The 18,508-nt window shown below is 50.5% G+C and overlaps 1 protein-coding gene and 1 long non-coding RNA gene across 11 annotated transcripts in view; both read right to left on the bottom strand.

The window, feature by feature from the left end:
• Positions 1 to 9,598, bottom strand: part of DMPK (DM1 protein kinase) — a 65,919-nt gene extending 56,321 nt beyond the window's left edge. For 5 of the 10 annotated variants that reach the window (XM_083455026.1, XM_083455024.1, XM_083455021.1 and 2 more), the window contains exon 1: positions 8,666 to 9,598. In XM_083455026.1, the coding sequence (XP_083311152.1) occupies positions 8,666 to 8,825 (160 nt within the window). In that variant the 5' untranslated portion in view covers positions 8,826 to 9,598. The remainder of the gene's footprint in view (positions 1 to 8,665) is intronic. The other 5 variants (XM_083455028.1, XM_083455029.1, XM_083455022.1 and 2 more) reach the window with 3 other exon arrangements.
• Positions 7,955 to 8,653, bottom strand: LOC310684936. The gene is made up of 3 exons (XR_014514985.1): positions 8,513 to 8,653; positions 8,287 to 8,370; positions 7,955 to 7,970 (listed from the first exon to the last, which is right to left on the bottom strand). It is a non-coding gene; the product is annotated as an uncharacterized lncRNA (long non-coding RNA).
• Positions 9,599 to 18,508: the final 8,910 nt, after the last annotated feature.

Genomic DNA, 18,508 nt, shown 5'->3' with positions numbered 1-18,508 from the left:
GCCACCATGAGTTTGACCAAACTGCGGGAGGCAGTGGAAGACAGGAGTGCCTGGTGTGCTCTGGTCCAGGGGGTCACGAAGAGTTGGACATGACTAGACAACAATTACCTGTGATTCCTGCACTGCTGTGTGTTTGGCCAAATGACCCTTGTGGTCTCTTCCAACACTACAGTTCTATGAGTCTATTAGCCATGTAGCCCAGGATTACAGACTCTGGCCGGCAGCTTTACACACAGTGCCATGTACAGGTCTTTTATGTTGCCTGTTACCCGAGATCCTGTATGGCTATAGATGCCAGGAATCACACCCTGGAACTGAGCCATGGCCAGCTTTGAGAACCTGGAGGGCACCAGGTTGGCAATGGGTCATGGGGGGAATGGGAGAAATCAGACCATTGGTCCATTTGGCTCAGCATTGCCTGCACTGACTGGCAGCTGCTCTCCAAGTTTCTAGACAGGGATTCTTATCTCAGGCCCAGACTGCTTTGTTTATTTGTATTTTCTTCCATAAAATGTATACCGCTGAGGGCCTTCTGGCGGTTCCCTCATTGCGAGAAGTGAGGTTACAGGGAACCAGACAGAGGGCCTTCTCGGTGGTGGCGCCCGCCCTGTGGAACGCCCTCCCTTCAGATGTGAAGGAAATAAGCAGCTATCTTCTCTCTAAAAGACATCTGAAGGCAGCCCTGTTCAGGGAAGTTTTTAATATTTAACGCTGTACTGTTTTTAACACTTGATTGGGAGCCGCCCAGAGCGGCTGAGGAAACTCAGCCAGATGGGCGAGGTATAAATAAATTATTATTATTATTATTATTATTATTATTATTATTATTATTATTATTATTATTATACTACACTGCTTGGCTGTAAAACCAAAATAAAACCAAAAAACCTCAAGGCAGGTTTACAAAAACGATAAAATTATCAATTGGAAGAACTAGCAGCAATATCGTGAGATGTTCGAAAAGCCAAAATAACAATGGACTATAAACAGATGGAAACTTGCATTGACTTTTTAAACATCTGGTCCAAAGGAAAGTGGTTTTTCCAGGTGCCCAAAAAGAGAAAGGCGAAAGAGCCCGACCTGAAATCAAGAGGCAGGGAGTTCCAACTGGAAACTGCAAGAGTGGTTTCACACAAACAGCTGAGCAGCCCCCAGAGTATTGGATAGGTGGATGCAGTGTGTGTGAATCTGTTAGCTGAGACCTATAAAGGCCTCGCTCTGTCTCCTACAGTGGAAAGCTGAACACACAACAGATCCGATGGCTTGATATTTTTGGGTGCTTAAAAAAAGACACCCCCCCCCTCCAAAACAAACCCCAACCCTCCATTTAGGAGGGCGGGGGGGGGTGAGAAAGAGAGAGGGGCTTCCTTCCAAGCTGCCCAGGGGCATTGGTCAGATTCTGTCCGGAACCAGCTGCTTTGCTCCCTTTTCGGTGGCTTCCTATTTCGGGCAGGAGATGATGGGTTGGGAATCTGGGCTTGCAGCAATTCTCAGATTCCAAGCAGGGCCCTCCGAGACTCTCTTGCATACTAGCACGGGAGAACAGAGGGTTTTTGTATGTGTGTGTGTGTGTTTGTGGAATTCCTGTGCATGGAAACTTTTCCAGGACGAAAGCCTGCCGAAGCCCAAAGGTGGGGCTTGCACTCAGAAACCGTTTCCGTGCCGGGCCTCAACCACGGGGTTTTTGCAGAAATGCTGCCAGAGAGGGTGCTCCAGAGCACGTGCAGAGTGCTTTTTGCCAATCGACAACCGCAGCTGATCCCCTGGCAGCAAAGGGTGATGGATTCTACAGTTCTACAATATACCGTATTTTTCGTCCCATAGGACGCTCCGTCCCATAGGACGCACCTAGTTTTTTTGGGGGGGAAATAAAGGAAAAAATTTTTCCCTTTATTTCCCCCCCAAAAGCAGGTCGGGGAAACCGAACCAGGTCGAGGAACAGCGGGGTAGCGGCGCTGCGCCTCCCTGCTGTCCCCCGAGCTTGTGGGGCTGGCCAATGTCTGCCCGGCGCGAGGGGCGCTCTGCTTCAGGGCGCCCCTCGCGCCAGGCAGCAGGCTGCAATCCGCAGCGTGGGGAGTGCTGCGGGGAACTCCTGGAGGGCTCCCCACGCTGCGGATGTCTGCCCGGCGTGAGGGGCGCTCTGCTTCAGGGCGCCCCTTGCGCCGGGCAGCAGGCTGCTATCCGCAGCGTGGGGGGACCTCCCGCAGGGCTGCCTAGGCTGCGGATGTCTTCCTGAAGCGTGGAGAGCGAGAGGGGTCGGTGCGCACCGACCCCTCTCGCTCTCCACGCTTCAGCGAAAGCCTGCATTCGCCCCATAGGACGCACCCAGATTTCCCCTTCATTTTTGGAGGGGAAAAAGTGCGTCCTATAGGGCGAAAAATACGGTATACCCAAAGGTCCCTCAGAGAGAGAGAGAAAGAGAGAGAGATTCTGGTGCCCAGAATCGGACACAGTATTCCAGGTGTGGTCTGGCCATGGCAGAATAGAGTGGCACTATTACTTCCCTTGTGGGATGTGGGTGGTGCTGTGGTCTAAACCACAGAGCCTAGGACTTGCCGATCGGAAGGCCGGCGGTTCGAATCCCCATGATGGGGTGAGCTCCCGTTGCTTGGTCCCTGCTCCTGCCAACCTAGCAGTTTGAAAGCAAGCGCAAGTAGATAAATAGGTACCGCTCCAGCAGGAAGGTAAACGGCATTTCCGTGCGCTGCTCTGGTTCGCCAGAAATGGCTTAGTCGTTCTGGCCACATGACCTGGAAGCTGTACGCCGGCTCCCTTGGCCAATAAAGTGAGATGAGCGCCGCAACCCCAGAGTTGTCCGCGACTAGACTTAACTGTCAGGAGTCCTTTACCTTTATAACTTCCCTTGATCTCTAGACACTAGACTTCTGTTGATGCGACAGCCTAGAATAGCATTTGCTTTTTTTGCTGCTGCATCACACTGTTGACTCATATTAAGCTTGTGGTCCACCAAGACCCCTAAATCCTTTTCACATTAACTGCTAGTAAGCCAAGTGTCCCTTGTCTTATGAGGAACGGCTAAGGGAGCTGGGCATGTTTAGCCTGGAGAAGAGGAGGTTAAGGGGTGATATGATAGCCATGTTCAAATATATAAAAGGATGTCACAGAGAGGAGGGAGAAAGGTTGTTTTCTGCTGCTCCAGAGAAGCAGACACGGAGCAATGGATCCAAACTACAAGAAAGAAGATTCCACCTAAACATTAGGAAGAACTTCCTGACAGTAAGAGCTGTTCGACAGTGGAATTTGCTGCCAAGGAGTGTGGTGGAGTCTCCTTCTTTGGAGGTCTTTAAGCAGAGGCTTGACACCCATATGTCAGGAGTGCTCTGATGGTGTTTCCTGCTTGGCAGGGGGTTGGACTCGATGGCCCTTGTGGTCTCTTCCAACTCTATGATTCTATGATTCTAAGGTCATTTTGAATCCCGATTCTGTCTTCTGCAGCATGAGCTACCCCTCTCCGTTTGGTGCCATTCTCACGACGATAGGAAATTAATGGCACAGAAATGAGCAGAGATTGCAGGCATGTGTTAGGCCTGGAACTGAGCCCCCCCCCCCCAATAGCATGGTGTTGGAGTGGGGAGCAGGGAGAGGGGGGAGAGAAGGAGGAGGAGGCGAGGAAGACGACGCGAGGCAGCTAAACGGGCACATGGAGAGTGCATGTCCATAGCATGCAGCCTTTTATGGCGTTTTGCAAAGTCTCCGCGGCCCGAGCAACATCTCACACGAGCCCCGGCCGCCGCAGGAACACGCACGGCCGGATCTCCCTGGTAAAGGGGGTAGGGCTATGCCATCTTGTCCACAAAAGGCAGTCTGTGCACCGCCAAGGGGGTGGGATGGCGTGCGTGCTTTGCTGTGGCGGCGGTGTTGAAAAGGAAGCTGCCAGAACAGTCTGCACAACCCTCCCTTGTCCGCTCTCTGCCTTTCTGCTGAAGCTAACACAAAGCTTGAGAGAGACTGCGAGAGAACGGAACAGGGACAACAAATAATACGGCCACCGCGCTGCCCAGAGTCCTCTTTGCAAAGGCGGCTCGCCGTTTTCCAGGTAGTTCCCTTTACAGTTCCAAAGACTAGAGCCCCTTATTTTAGGAAAAAGACAAAACACAAACAAACATGTAGCCGGGAACTCCTGATCGCTGGCACGTGCTGTTGAAAGGGTTTTTTATGAGTCCGTAAAATGTCAGCAAGGACTTTGAGGGCTCCGTTCCGCGCACACATACACAGACGTGGTTCAGTGCCAGGGCTCAGCTCTGGAATTGTCCAAACAGGAGCAAGATGACACCTAGACATGTGCAAAGTGCCTCTCTCGCTATTCAGTAATTAGAACCTCCTTTGCATGTAAGTTCTACCCGCCTGGGTTCAGCAGAAGGGGTGTGTGTGTGCCTGGATCAAAACACTTAAATTCCAGGCATGCTTGAACTGCAATAACTTTTAGATTGATCCCTGAAGATTCGTTATTTGCCATTATATTCCACATTTCTTTCTCCAAGGAGCTCAAAGCGTGATGTACCCGAATCTCCCCCTCCTCAAGTAATCCCCACTGCAACCTTGCGAGGTAGGCAGGTCTGAGAGAAGACTGGCCCAGGTCCTAGTCTGATACCCAAACTGCTACACTGCACTGACTAACCGCTTTCAAATTTATTCACGCATGGCAGAAGTGGTGAGGGCAGTTCATGGTTTCTTCTCGGCGCACAAATGCGTTCCCCGCAACTTCCAGCTGCAGCAGTTCGCAGGGTGCTGATATCCACCAGGAACCGACCCGATTTCCAGAACTAAACCCTAAAAAGGCACACCACCCTGAATAAGACTGGTATTAAAACCTGCTTCTATTTAAAAAAGAAGAGGAAGACAGCATCCTATCCCCAGCCTCTGTACACTTCAAAGGAAAGAAAGGCGAAAATCCCATTACTGTACGTTATTCACAGCTGTTCAAGGCCTGCCGGCCGGCACTCAAACAACAAACAGATCTAAGCAAAGGAATATCTGGGTTTCTTCCCAGCAGGTGAACTGTAGCCAGGATACAGTGTGGGCTTTTGGTGTGTTTGACTGCGAACTCAGCGCCTTGCATTCCCTGCCCTCTCGAACGCTTCTATTTCTATATTTATTTATTTCTGCGGGCAGCTTCTCTGCCGCTCCTGCTGAAACGCAACTCTAAGCAGTGGCGTAGCGTGGGTTGTCAGCACCCGGGGCAAGGCAAGTAATTTGCACCCCCTAACCCGGGGCAAGGCAAGTAATTTGCGCCCCCCCCCCGCTGCACTGTCCCTCCCCCAGATAGTCCCTCGCTCTCTCTCCGCACCGCACGCCTGGCACCCTCCCCTCCACAGTGGGCGGCGACCCGGCAGCTCGGATCAGATTCGCACAGCCAGCACTGCAGTGAGAGAGAGTGAGTGAGGCAGGTAGGGGCAGAGAGCTGCGAGTGCGAGCGCCCCCCCCCCCAGATGTTGCGCCCGGTGCGGGCAGCCCCCCCTGCACCCCCCACGCTACGCCACTGACTCTAAGCAGTTGGCCATGGGGTTAAAGCACCTTAAATGAAACACCAACGGTGGGGTGGGAAACAGGCAGGAAATTTGCCCGTTCTCTAAAATGCAACTAGCAAGCCAACCGAGCGCCAAGAAACATGAGATGCAAGCATCCGCTGCGTGAAAAACCTGGGATGTTCAAAGTGAAGAACTGCACTGCGGGGGGCGGGTTGGACTAGATGACCCCGAGAGGTCCCTTTCAACTCCCAACTCCAAATCTGTGATTCTGAGAGATCGTGCCTCCAGGACTAATCTTTGGCCACAATGGGGCTGATGAGAATCAAGGGGCACGATGAGCCGGTCCTGAGGCCTGCTCTGGCCTTCCCAGGCAAGGGGAAAAGCAGCCTTCGTTGGGCGTGAGTGTGGGGAGCCACAAAAATCAAAGGCAGAAATCCAGCCTTCCACACCTCATTCGGGTAATGCTGGTGGTCAACAAAAGAGGTTTAAAGACTATCTCAAGGCAAATCTTAAAAAAATGTAGTATAAACACTGACAACTGGGAAACACTGGCCTGCGAGCGCTCTAGTTGGAGAACAGCCTTTACCAAAGGTGTCATGGGCTTTGAAGGCACTCGAACTCAGGACGCAAGGGAGAAACGTGCTAAGAGGAAGGCACGCTTGGCAAATCCACACCGTGATCAACTCCCGCCCGGGAACCAATGTCCCCACTGGAAGGATGTGTGGATCCAGAATTGGCCTCCACAGTCACTTACGGACTCATTGTTAAAACCGTGTTTATGGAAGACAATCTTACTCGGCTACCAGTGATCACCAAAGAAGAAGTGTCATTACACAATAGATTAAATGGTTTTTCTTTTTCTTTTCTTTTTTAAAAAGGACCCCTGTACAGATGGCACCCAGGGGGAAGATGCCTCGTTTGGTGTTAAGGAGATTCCCATCACAGAATCTGTAGAGCTGGAAGGGGTCCAAAAGGTCATCTAGTCCAACCCCTTGCAATGGAACCAAACGCCTTTCTGGGTGCAATTTGTTGATCTCTCTTTTATCAACGGGGGCCTCCCCGCTCCTCAACCCCACCAGCATCACCAACGAGAGGAAGAAATGAGCCGCAAGCAACTAGCCAGGAAAAGCTTGTCAACAGCAAAATATTTTTTCCTTTTGGGGTCTTCAACATGCTATTTCATTTATTACTGGATTTCTTTTATATTACTCATTCATTTGACATTCCTCCTGAAAGAGCCTGGGGCAGTATTCTTAAATTTATATCCTGCCTTTCATCCAAGGACTTTAAACTGGCTTACATAGCTCTCAATTTATCCTCAAAACAACCTTGTAAAGTAGGCTAGGCTGAGAGGACTCAGCTACAACAACAGTGTTTTACATGCATTATAAACATTCAACACCAGATGGTGCTGTAGAGCACAAAACTTTTCTATGAGATTTTACATAGGGTTTTTTTTTCTTTTGTTGTAACAATTTAATTTATGACTTATTTATAGCGGGGGGGGGGGTTTCCTGTGTGTAGATCCATCCAGAGAGAGACACTAGCCAATATTTCCCAACAAGCTTCTTTGGCCAAGTTGAGATGTGCACCCTTGACTCCCAAATCCTACTCCAACTCTTTTTAACTTACGCTAGCAGGGGTAGGGGCTAGCCTGTTTTCATAGAATAACAGAGTTGGAAGGGACCCTGAGGGTCATCTAGTCCAACCCCCTGCAATGCAGGAATTTGCAGCTGTCCTATAGGGGGATCGAAACTACAACCTTGCCATTATCAGCTGAGCTAACCTGTTGGACCTGATTCACAAGGTTTCGAGGTCCTGGGCAGCAGGACGACCACCAGCCTTGGGTGGGATGTGAGGGGCCAGGCAAGGGTTACTAGTATCAATAACAGGTCTATACAGAGGCCACTCCTTGCAGGAGGTTCTTAAAAGTATGAGCTGTGGCTCTGCTCACTGGCAAACCCAGCAGAGCAAAGATGAGATCATCACAGAGGAGGAGGAAACCTGAGCATGTAGGGGACACGAGGGAAACCAAGGCACAGGGGAAAGATCCGTTTGGGGGAGGCAGGGAAAGGAAACAGCACAGAGTGTGCAAGAGCTAACCAGGTTTCTAAATCGGGCAGGGAGGCGAGAGAACAAATCAAGTTTAGATGGACATGGGTGGGTGTGTCACTGCCGAGAATATAGGAGAGACTGGTTTTGCAGCCCAACTGCAAATCGTGTGATTCCAGGGCCTTGGTTTCCCCCCTTCTGCAAAACCAGAACAATAACATGGAATGACTTTATGGGGTTTAACAAACCCATTGAGGAGCGGAGGTCTATCGATGGCTATTGACCATAATAGCTAAGTGGAACATCCAGGAACAGAGGCAGTCTATCACTCTAGCTGGAGACAAGCGACAGGGGAAAAGGCTACCTTATAAGACCATTGCTAAAGACCGACAAGGCAACTATAGGAGAACATTCAGTATTAAAGGGCAGCTTGTGGGATCTGGGCAGTGGCGTAGCGTGGGTTGTCAGCACCCGGGGCAAGGCAAGTAATTTGCGCCCCCCCCCCCCGCTGCACTGTCGCTCCCCCAGATAGTCCCTCGCTCTCTCTCCGCACCGCACCGCACGCCTAGCACCCTCCCCTCCACAGTGGGCGGCGACCCGGCGGCTCGGATCGGATTCGCACAGCCAGCACTGCAGTGAGAGAGAGTGAGTGAGCCAGGTAGGGGCAGAGAGCTGCAAGTGCGAGCGCCCCCCCCCCCAGATGTTGCGCCCGGTGCGGCTGGCCCCCCCTGCACCCCCACGCTACGCCACTGGATCTGGGCACAGGTAAAGAAAGCTGAGCTAATACGTCCCCAAAAATGCCACAAGCCCATTTTTACTAGCTCTAAGGCTGTGGCAGTGGCGTAGCGTGGGTTGTCAGCACCCGGGGCAAGGCAAGTAATTTGCGCCCCCTAACCCGTGGATTTGCGCCCCCTAACCCTAACCCCCAGATGTTGTGCCCGGTGCGGCCGCCCCCCCCCCCCACGCTACACCACTGGGCTGTGGCACAACAACAGAAAAAAGAAGGAGACTATCTCCCTCTTTTTTTCTTTCACTTTGAAAAGGCTTCCCTGTCTGGCTACTGGGCCAGTGGCTATTTGAAAGCCTGGATAGGAAGGTTTCCAGCAAGGATCTGGCAGACTCACCCCACTGTAAAAACTCCATGATGTATTTCTCCTGGGCCAGGGGCGACGTGCTCAGCTCGTGGTGCACACAGAGCAGAAGGTCCACCAAGGTCTCCAGACCCACAGAGCTCCGGTCCAGGACCAGCTCCTCCAGTTTCTTCAGTCGCACCTCAGCAGCCATGGCGGGGGCAGGGGGCACCCCAGCGTCTGCCGTGCCTCCAGCCACATCCAGGGACGGCTGGCAGGAGCCGCCCTGGCTTGGGTCCTCTATGCCAGGCGGGCACCCCCCTGCCCCATGGGGGGCACAGTCTTCTCCTTCCTGGGCGATCAACCCGGCTTCTAGAAGTCCACAGGGTGGTCCAGAATGGCGGGCAGGATGGAGAGCGCAGCTTTCTGGCAGCTGCTGGAGATGCGCGTGACTCTTTCTCTCTGTCTCACATTCAGCCTTCTCCCCGCACAAACTTTCCCAGACTTTTCCCCCTCTCACGCTGTCCGAACTGCAAGTCTTTCTCGCATGGACTTGTGCGCTCTCGTCCCTCGCGCACGCCACTGTCCCCGTCCTTTCTGCTGCCTTGCGCACCGTTGTTCCTCCTTTTCTGTGCTCCGAAAACACACCCGCGCTCCTCCCCTGCCTCCCCACTCTCTCACATGGACGAACACCCCCCGCCCCCTCCCTCTCACGAGCAGCTCTCCCCTTGAATCGCGCAAGCACACCCAACCTTTTTTCCCCTAGCGTCCAGGCCCCACAAACATGCAAGAGCCGGATCTCCCCCCTTCCTTTACTTTTACGCACTGCAAAAAGAAACCTTGCGCAAATTTTGACAGTGGCTCTCCTGAGCCAACTTGCAAAGTCCTGTCTCTCCCCCCACTTCCCTGGCTCAGTTTGCCCCAGAAAAAGCCCCCCCCCCGTCTCCTGACCACACCCTGCCCTTCCTGCCCAGCCCAGCCTGGGATGCCTCTGTGCCAGGGACTCGCAGCAGCCGCCGCAGGCACAAACAACCCCATGCCCATTTAAAGGCCCCAGGAATGGAGTTTGAGGCCAAGAGGCTGGACTCCTCTTTAACCCTTTCTCAGCTCTCTCTCTCTCTCCTGCTTTCTCTCTCTCTCTCTGTCTCTCCCTTTCCCCAGCCACAGAGCTCCGCTACAGTCTCCCTAGAACCCAGGCTCCATTATAACCTGATGGTGGGGCACAGGGAAGATGGAGCCAGCGTCAGGCAAGCGCGGCCCTTGATCAGAATCTCTCTACTCCACCTGATTCCTCACCCTGGACCCTGAAAGGGCAAGGGAAGCTCTGCTTTTTGTGACAGGCACCCCCAGTTCTTTTGACTGTTCCCTCCCCGCAAACTGGGAACAGAACTTTATTCCAAACCAAGCAGGCTCAGAACTGGGCACTCCTGTTAAAAGGACTTCCGGTGCCTGGCAAAGATTTTCCCACCCACCCCTTTATTCTTCCAGGAAGAAAGTCGGGTTCTTTAGTTTTAGATGATATGTACCTTTCCTGTGCGGTCTTTTCCGTACACCGCTTGGAGAGATTATTTTGGTTTATAAGTGGTTTGTAGACCGCTTGAACGAATTAGAAATCAAATTCATAAAAACAAAGCTGAAATTCGGGTGTCTCTCTGTCGACAACCTGCTTCTGGAGCACTCGTTCTGATTTGTTTCACCTAAATTTGTGGGGAGATTATTCGTAAATTTAGATACCATACTGCCCTTCTTCAAAAGACCACAGGCGGTTTACAGCATTTAAATGTAACAAACATGTCAGATACGAAACATAACGTCTATATAATACAAAAATTAAAGCAGTTCTATAAATGCAATTATGAGAAATACCTCAAATTCCCATAACATAAATTTTTACCTACTCATCTCAGGTTAGACAGGGTTATCTATTTAGTTCTGATTTGTTGGCAGGTTATACGATGTTGTGTTATCCGACACTTTCCTGGACATTTCTCTGTCCTTATCACACAAAAAATCTATTTTGTTGTTGTTGTTGTTGCAGGTCCATCGCTCCCAAATGCCACAAGTTCTGATGACACCACAATAAACATCTAGGGCAGGGGTATCCAACACTCTCACCACTGAGCATGCTGGCTGGGAATGATGGGAACTGGAGTCCTCCAGATGGCCCCACATCAGCTACCCATGGAGCCACTGAGTGGGTTTAGAGGTGCAACTCATAATAATAATAATTTATTATTGATACCCCGCCCATCTGGCTGGGCTTCCCCAGCCACTCTGGGCGGCTTTCAACAAAATATCAAAACACAGTAATGCATCAAACATTAAAAGCTTCCCTAAACAGGGCTGCCTTCAGATGTCTTCTAAAAGTCTGGTAGTTGTTGTTCTCTGGTGGGAGGGCATTCCACAGGGCGGGTGCCACTACCGAGAAGGCCCTCTGCCTGGTTACCTGTAACTTGGCCTCTCGCAGTGAGGGAACCGCCAGAAGGCCCTTGGCGCTGGACCTCAGTGTCCGGGTAGAACGGTGGGGGTGGAGACGCTCCTTCAGGTATACGGGACCGAGGCCGTTTAGGGCTGTAAAGGTCAGCACCAACACTTTGAATTGAGCTCGGAAATGTACTGGGAGCCAATGCAGATCTCTCAGGACCGGTGTTATATGGTCTCGGCAGCCGCTCCCAGTCACCAGTCTAGCAGCTGCATTCTGGATTAGTTGTAGTTTCCGGGACACCTTCAAAGGTAGCCCCACATAGAGTGCATTGCAGTAGTCCAAGCAGGAGATAACCAGAGCATGCACCACTCTGGCGAGACAGTCCGCGGGCAGGTAAGCCGTATAGCACTTGCCATTGGCACCATGGTCTTATCTGCCTGGCAGCCTCTGCCAGCTTTGTAAGGAGAAATATACGAAGTGTTACACAGTAGGAAAAGATACGAGATATTGGTTACGAGTCTGAAATGCAATAGGGAAAATAAGAAATGCATACCAAGAGATTAGATTGGGAAATTTTCAGACAGGACAGATGGAAGTCAAAAAAATTGAGTAAGATGTAAAAGTATGTTTAATTACTGTTGAAAAATATGTTAAAAAACTAATAATATATATATATAAAGTAGGAGCGGTATGCTGGGATTGGGGCCACAGGCTCTGCTGCCCGAAGCGCCCTCCCCCCCTTCCCTGTTCCGCTGGCCAGTCTCCACCGAGCTAAGTTTAGAACAACAGAGACATTCCTGGAGCCTAAATCGAGGGATGGAGCAAGCAGGACTTTTGGCAGCTGACGCCCTCCCTTTTGGGATGATATTGGGCCAGGCCCACAGAGACTCTCTCCAACCCAGTCCTTCGCGAACCCTCTTTCTCCCGAGGGGTCCCCTTTCCAAAAAACTTTTCATGCCTTGGAGAGAGTTGGGAGAGCCTGCAAAGGACCAGGGGCAGACTAACAGGAGATGTTGGGGATTAAGAAGAGTTTGGAAGAGTTTGGATTTGATATCCCGCCTTTCACTCCCCTTCAGGAGTCTCAAAGCGGCTAACATTCTCCTTTCCCTTCCTCCCCCACAACAAACACTCTGTGAGGTGAGTGGGGCTGAGAGACTTCAGAGAAGTGTGACTGGCCCAAGGTCACCCAGCAGCTGCATGTGGAGGAGCGGGGAATCGAACCCGGTTCACCAGATTACGAGACTACCGCTCTTAACCACTACACCACACTGGCTCTCTCCTGGATTAAGCCAGGAACCTTCCGCAGCCCTTCCCCTAAAGGCCTTCTTATAGAGGATTTGTAGTTCTAGAACAGCGGTCAGCAAACTTTTTCAGCAGGGGGCCGGTCCACTGTCCCTCAGACCTTGTGGGGAGCCGGACTATATTGGGGTTGGGGAAATGAACAAATTCCTGTGCCCCACAAATAAAAGCACACATTCTACTCATGTAAAAACACCAAGCGGGCCCCACAAATAACCCAGGGATGCATTTTAAATAAAAGGACACATTCTACTCATGTAAAAACACGCTGATTCCCGGACGATCCGCGGGCCAGATTGAGAAGGTGATTGGGCCGGATCTGCCCCCCCCCGGCCTTAGTTCACCTAGCCATATTCTAGAAGAAAGGAAGGTGCTCTTGTCAGAAGCAAAGGCAAGGGGCAGCAACCCCTTCCCAGCAGTGGCATGGCTTTCTGGAGGCAGCAGTAGGGATGAGGAAGAGCGGGGTTAGAATCATAGAATTGTAGGGTTAAAAGGGACCACGAGGGTCATCTAGCCCAACCCCCTTCAATGCACCCCCTTTCTCCCAATGTGGGGCTCGAACCCACAACCCTGAGATTAAGTCTCATGCTCTACCGATTGAGCTATTCCAGCTGGCTTACTTTTGTGTCACATCCACATCAGGAGTCCACATCAGGGCTGGATTCCGGTATGATGAGGCCCTAAGCTACTGAAGGTAATGGGGCCCTTTATATGTCCAACTGTCCTTTGTCAACAACAAATTGTCGCCATTTTTTGTGTTGAATATATGTTGTTGTTGTTTAGTCGCTCAGTCGTGTCCAACTCTTCGTGACACCCTGGACCAGAGCACGCCAGGCACTTCTGTCTTCTATGGCCTCCCGCAGTTTGGTCAAACTCATGCTGGTAGCTTCAAGAACACTGTCCAACCATCTCATCCTCTGTCGTCCCCTTCTCCTTGTGCCCTCCATCTTTCCAGGGTCTTTTCCGGGGAGTCTTCTCTTCTCATCAGGTGGCCAAAGTACTGGAGCCTCAGCTTCAGGACCTGTTCTTCCAGTGAGCACTCAGGGCTGATTTCCTTCAGAATGGATGCGTTTGATCTTCTTGCAGTCCATGGGACTCTCAAGAGTCTCCTCCAGCACCATAATTCGAAAGCATCCATTCTTCAGCGATCAGCCTTCTTTATGGTCCAGCTCTCACTTCCATACATCACTACTGGGAAAACCATAGCTTTTACAATACGGACCTTTGTTGGCAAGGTGATGTCTCTGCGACACAAAATACTGTTGCTGTATGTCTGTTTTATTTTATTTGTTTTTTATCTTACGTTTTGGAAATGTACATCCTGGGGTTTTTTCCCTTTAAATTTTTTTGGGGGCCCCCAACAGAGCAGGGCCCTAAGCTGTAGCTTGTTTAGTTTATACATAAATCCAGCACTGGTCCACATGGAGTTGGCATGTGCGAGGCAAGATCAGAGGCCTCTATTTCACTTTCGTTTCATTGTAAGAAAAGTTGTGGTTTTCCCAACCTCCAGGGTGTGTACATATGGGGCTGATCGTCATTCCCTCCCTAAAGAAACTCAGCACTCTGCAAATTATCCCAGTGGCAGTGGCTTGCTGGGAGTGACCAAAACACTCTTATTTGAGTGAACAGGGGTTTGTTACCCTGGGATAACAACTCTTGGGGAGTAGCCCCACTTCATTCTGTAAGTAATCCAGGAGAGGTTTGAGCCCTTGGTTAACCGGTCCAGTTTCCATGTACAACAGTGACCTCTTGTGCCTAGCCTGCAAATTAGTCCATAGAGTGATCGCAAAGCGGGTAGAGGGTGGGCCTAGGTAGCAAGGAAGAAACGGGGTGATTAACAACGGCAACGCTTAGCCAGGACTTTAAGGCAGATGTCCAGAGCCCCACTCTGCAGAATGAGCAAGTTCCCCTCCCCACAGACGCAGCAGGACTTGTTGTTGTTTAGTGGTTTAGTTGTGTCCGTCTCTTTGTGACCTCATGGACCAGAGCACGCCAGGCACTCCTGTCTTCCACTGCCTCCCGCAGTTTGGTCAAACTCATGCTGGTAGCTTCGAGAACACTGTCCCACCATCTCGTCCTCTGTCGTCCCCTTCTCCTTGTGCCCTCCATCTTTCCCAACATCAGGGTCTTTTCCAGGGAGTCTTCTCTTCCCATGAGGTGGCCAAAGTATTGGAGCCTCAGCTTCAGGATCTGTCCTTCCAGTGAGCACTCAGGGCTGATTTCCTTCAGAATGGAGAGGTTTGATTTTCTTGCAGTCCATGGGACTCTCAAGAGTCTCCTCCAGCACCAGAATTCAAAAGCATCAATTCTCTGGCGATCAGCCTGCTTTATGGTCCAGCTCTCACTTCCATACATCACTACTGGGAAAACAACAGCTTTAACTATAGTTCCCCACATTTTGTAAGTGAAGGAACGCACACGACTTCAAAGGCCGCCTCCCCTCCCTGTGAGAGCATTAAAGCCCAGAGTCTAAAATTACTGAGTTGCATCACTTAAGCTACCCACCCGCCGCGTATTTTCCTGGAAATGAAACCCCCAGTTTCTCTCCAGAGTGGACCTGTTAGCTTTTTCTGGCTCTCCATCGCAAGAGCAATTCAGGAGGCGGAAAGCGTGCGAGGACGTAGGCCAAGCCATCGCCAATGTGGCACCTGTGTACTCATGCCCACCAAGGTCTTGGCTGGCACTCGCAGCTGCCTCCCTCCAGGCAGCAGGAGGAGGATGTCACATAGAGGAGGGAGAACGGTTGTTTTCTGCTGCTCCAGAGAAGCGGACACGGAGCAATGGATCCAAACTACAAGAAAGAAGATTCCACCTAAACATTAGGAAGAACTTCCTGACAGTAAGAGCTGTTTGACAGTGGAATTTGCTGCCAAGGAGTGTGGTGGAGTCTCCTTCTTTGGAGGTCTTTAAGCAGAGGCTTGACAACCATATGTCAGGAGTGCTCTGATGGGGTTTCCTGCTTGGCAGGGGGTTGGACTCGATGGCCCTTGTGGGAAAAGGGATGGCAAGGGGAAAGGGAAGCCAGTACAAATTTCCGCACCTAGTGGTCTAGAAGGGGCCCTGACTATTTTGCACATGCTTTGTTTCTTAGCAATATACAGTGCTACCTCTAGTTGCGAGCTTAATTTGTTCCGGAGGTCCGTTCTTATAGGTATCGTGTTCAATGCACACACAATTCTGAAAGAAACGGCTCGCAGACTTGTGCCGTGAACAGAGCATTGCGCTACTCTATTCAAACATTCGCTCTTGTACTTTAACGGCAAGGCAGCACATCTTATTCTGTGCAGTCTCCGTTCCCTGTTTTTGTGATGATGTTGATGTTCGATGTGGATGATAATAATCATAATAATCATAATTTTATATCCTGCCCATCTGGCTGGGTTTCCCCAGCCACTCTGGGCAGCTCCCAACAGAATATTAAAGGTAAAGGTAAAGGGACCCCTGACCATTAGGTCCAGTCGTGGCTGACTCTGGGGTCGCGGCGCTCATCTCGCTTTACTGGCCGAGGGAGCCAGCGTACAGCTTCCGGGTCATGTGGCCAGAATGACTAAGCCGCTTCTGGCAAACCAGAGCAGCGCATGGAAACGCCGTTTACCTTCCTGCCAGAGTGGTACCTATTTATCTACTTGCACTTTGAGGTGCTTTTGAACTGCTAGGTTGGAAGGAGCAGGGACCAAGCAACGGGAGCTCACCCCATCGCGGGGATTCGAACTGCCGACCTTTTGATCGGCAAGCCCTAGGCTCTGTGGTTTAACCCACATCGCCACCCGCGTCCCATAACAGAATATTAGAAACACGATAAAACATCAAACATTAAAAACTTTGACGCTGTTGTCTGATACACATTTGTGTCGTGCTACACATGCAAGCTTGACATTTGCAGTCTACGCTTAGCTCAGGGACAATTGTGTGGGTGCTCATTGATATTAGTCATTAGGATATTAATACTCGCAACAGGTTCAATTATTACCCCTATTTCTCGCTACTCTTCTCTATATCATTTCAGTTTTAGTATATATGCTGCCAAAGTGAGGGCCTATTTATCGTCAACATAAAAATGAGACAATGCATTTACATATTTTATTTTATTTTATCTTTAGCTGATTTGCCCTTGCTGGGGGGAAGGGCTCAAATATATTTTTTCTCACCGGGCCCCAACCTGCTCTTGGCAGCCCTGCCCCACTGAAATTAGGCTTTAAAAAAGCATTCTATTATAGCTATCAGACTAGGTCATGGGTAGGCAAACTAAGGCCCAGGGGCCGGATCTGGCCCAATCGCTTTCTAAATCCAGCCGACAGATGGTCTGGGAATCAGCATATTTTTACATGAGTAGAATGTGTAGAATTTATTTAAAATGCATCTCTGGGTTATTTGTGGGGCCTACATAGTGTATGGAAGTAAGAGCTGGACCATAAAGAGGGCTGATCGCTGGAGAATTGATGCTTTTGAATTATGGTGCTGGAGGAGACTCTTGAGAGTCCCATGGACTGCAAGAAGATCAAACCTCTCCATTCTTAAGGAAACCAGCCCTGAGTGCTTACTGGAAGGACAGTGAAGCTAAAGCTGAGGCTCCAATAGTTTGGCCACCTAATGAGAAGAGAAGACTCTCTGGAAAAGACCCTGATGTTGGGAAAGATGGAGGGCACAAGGAGAAGGGGACAACAGAGGACTAGATGGTTGGATAGTGTTCTCGAAGCTACCAGCATGAGTTTGAGCAAACTGTGGGAGGCAGTGGAAGACAGGAGTGCCTGGCGTGCTCTGGTCCAGGGGTTCACGAGGACACCACTAAACAACAACAACAACATGGTGTTTTTACATGAGTAGAATGTGTACTTTTATTTAAAATGCACCGCTGGGTTATTTGTGGGGCATAGGAATTCGTTCATTTCCCCCCTTTAAAATATAGTCCAGCCCCTCACAAGGTCTGAGGGACAGTGGACCGGCCCCCTGCTGAAAAAGTTTGCTGACCCCTGGACTAGTTTGTGGTTGGCTGAAGGGCTTGTGTGATGCCCACAACAGTTTCTCAATTTTGCAAAGGCACTTGCAGGCCCCAAAACGGTTGACAATGCCTGACATAGGGAAGGGCGACAGGAACCAGGGAGGCCACGGTTTCTAATCCTCTGTAATATGGCCAAGGATCAGGGATTCCGAAAGTGGGGGCCACGATTCCACCGCAGCACTTTCAAGAGATGCCTGCCTCAGTGGATTGCTGTGGTCCTTGTCTCTCTCTTCATTTTTATGTTTTAAAAACGCTTGGTATTTGATGTTTATTTCTGTATGCTGTTCTTATCTTTGTTCTTTCAAGTGTTAATAAAAATTCAACATATATTAACATTGGAAAAGAGCATTACCATTGCTTCAGTGGGCAAAAAAAAAAAAAAAAAAGGGAGAGCGGTCCAGCAATTTTCCTGGGCGGGGAGGCATTTGGGAACTCCTGAAGTCAGGCAAAGGCAGGGTGGATAATAATAATAATAATAATAATTTATTATTTGTACCCTACCCATCTGGCTGGGTTTCCCCAGCCACTCTGGGCGGCTTCCAACGAAGACCAAAAATATACTAAGATGTCACACATTAAAAACTTCCCTAAACAGGGCTGCCTTCAGATGTCTTCTGAATGTCAGGTAGTTGTTTATCTCTTTGACATTTGATGGGAGGGCCTTCCACAGGGAGGGCGCCACTACCGAGAAGGCCCTCTGTCTGGTTCCCTGTAGCCTCACTTCTCACAATGAGGGAACCGCCAGAAGGCCCTCAGAGCTGAACCTAAGTGTCTGGCCTGAACGATGGGGGTGGAGATGCTCCTTCAAGTCTACTGGGCCGAGGCCATTTAGGGCTTTCAGGTCAGCACCAACACTTTGAATTGTGCTTGGAAACGTACTGGGAGCCAATGTACGTCTTTCAAGAACGGTGTTATGTGGTCTCGGCGGCCGCTCCCAGTCCCCAGTCTAGCTGCCGCATTCTGGATTAGTTGTAGTTTCTGGGTCACCTTCAAAGGTAACCCCATGTAGAGCGCATTGCAGTAGTCCAAGCAGGAGATAACCAGAGCATGCACCACTCTGGCGAGACAGGCCACGGGCAGGTAGGGTCTCAGCCTGCGTACCAGGTGGAGCTGGCAGACAGCCGCCTTGGACACAGAATTGACCTGCGCCTCCATGGACAGCTGTGAGTCCAAA

The sequence above is a fragment of the Podarcis tiliguerta genome (assembly GCF_965153285.1).
Source record: "Podarcis tiliguerta genome assembly, chromosome: 8".
Taxonomy (NCBI): domain Eukaryota; kingdom Metazoa; phylum Chordata; class Lepidosauria; order Squamata; family Lacertidae; genus Podarcis; species Podarcis tiliguerta.
Note: the sequence above shows the minus strand (reverse complement) of the source record. Positions and strands in the feature narration are given on the sequence as shown.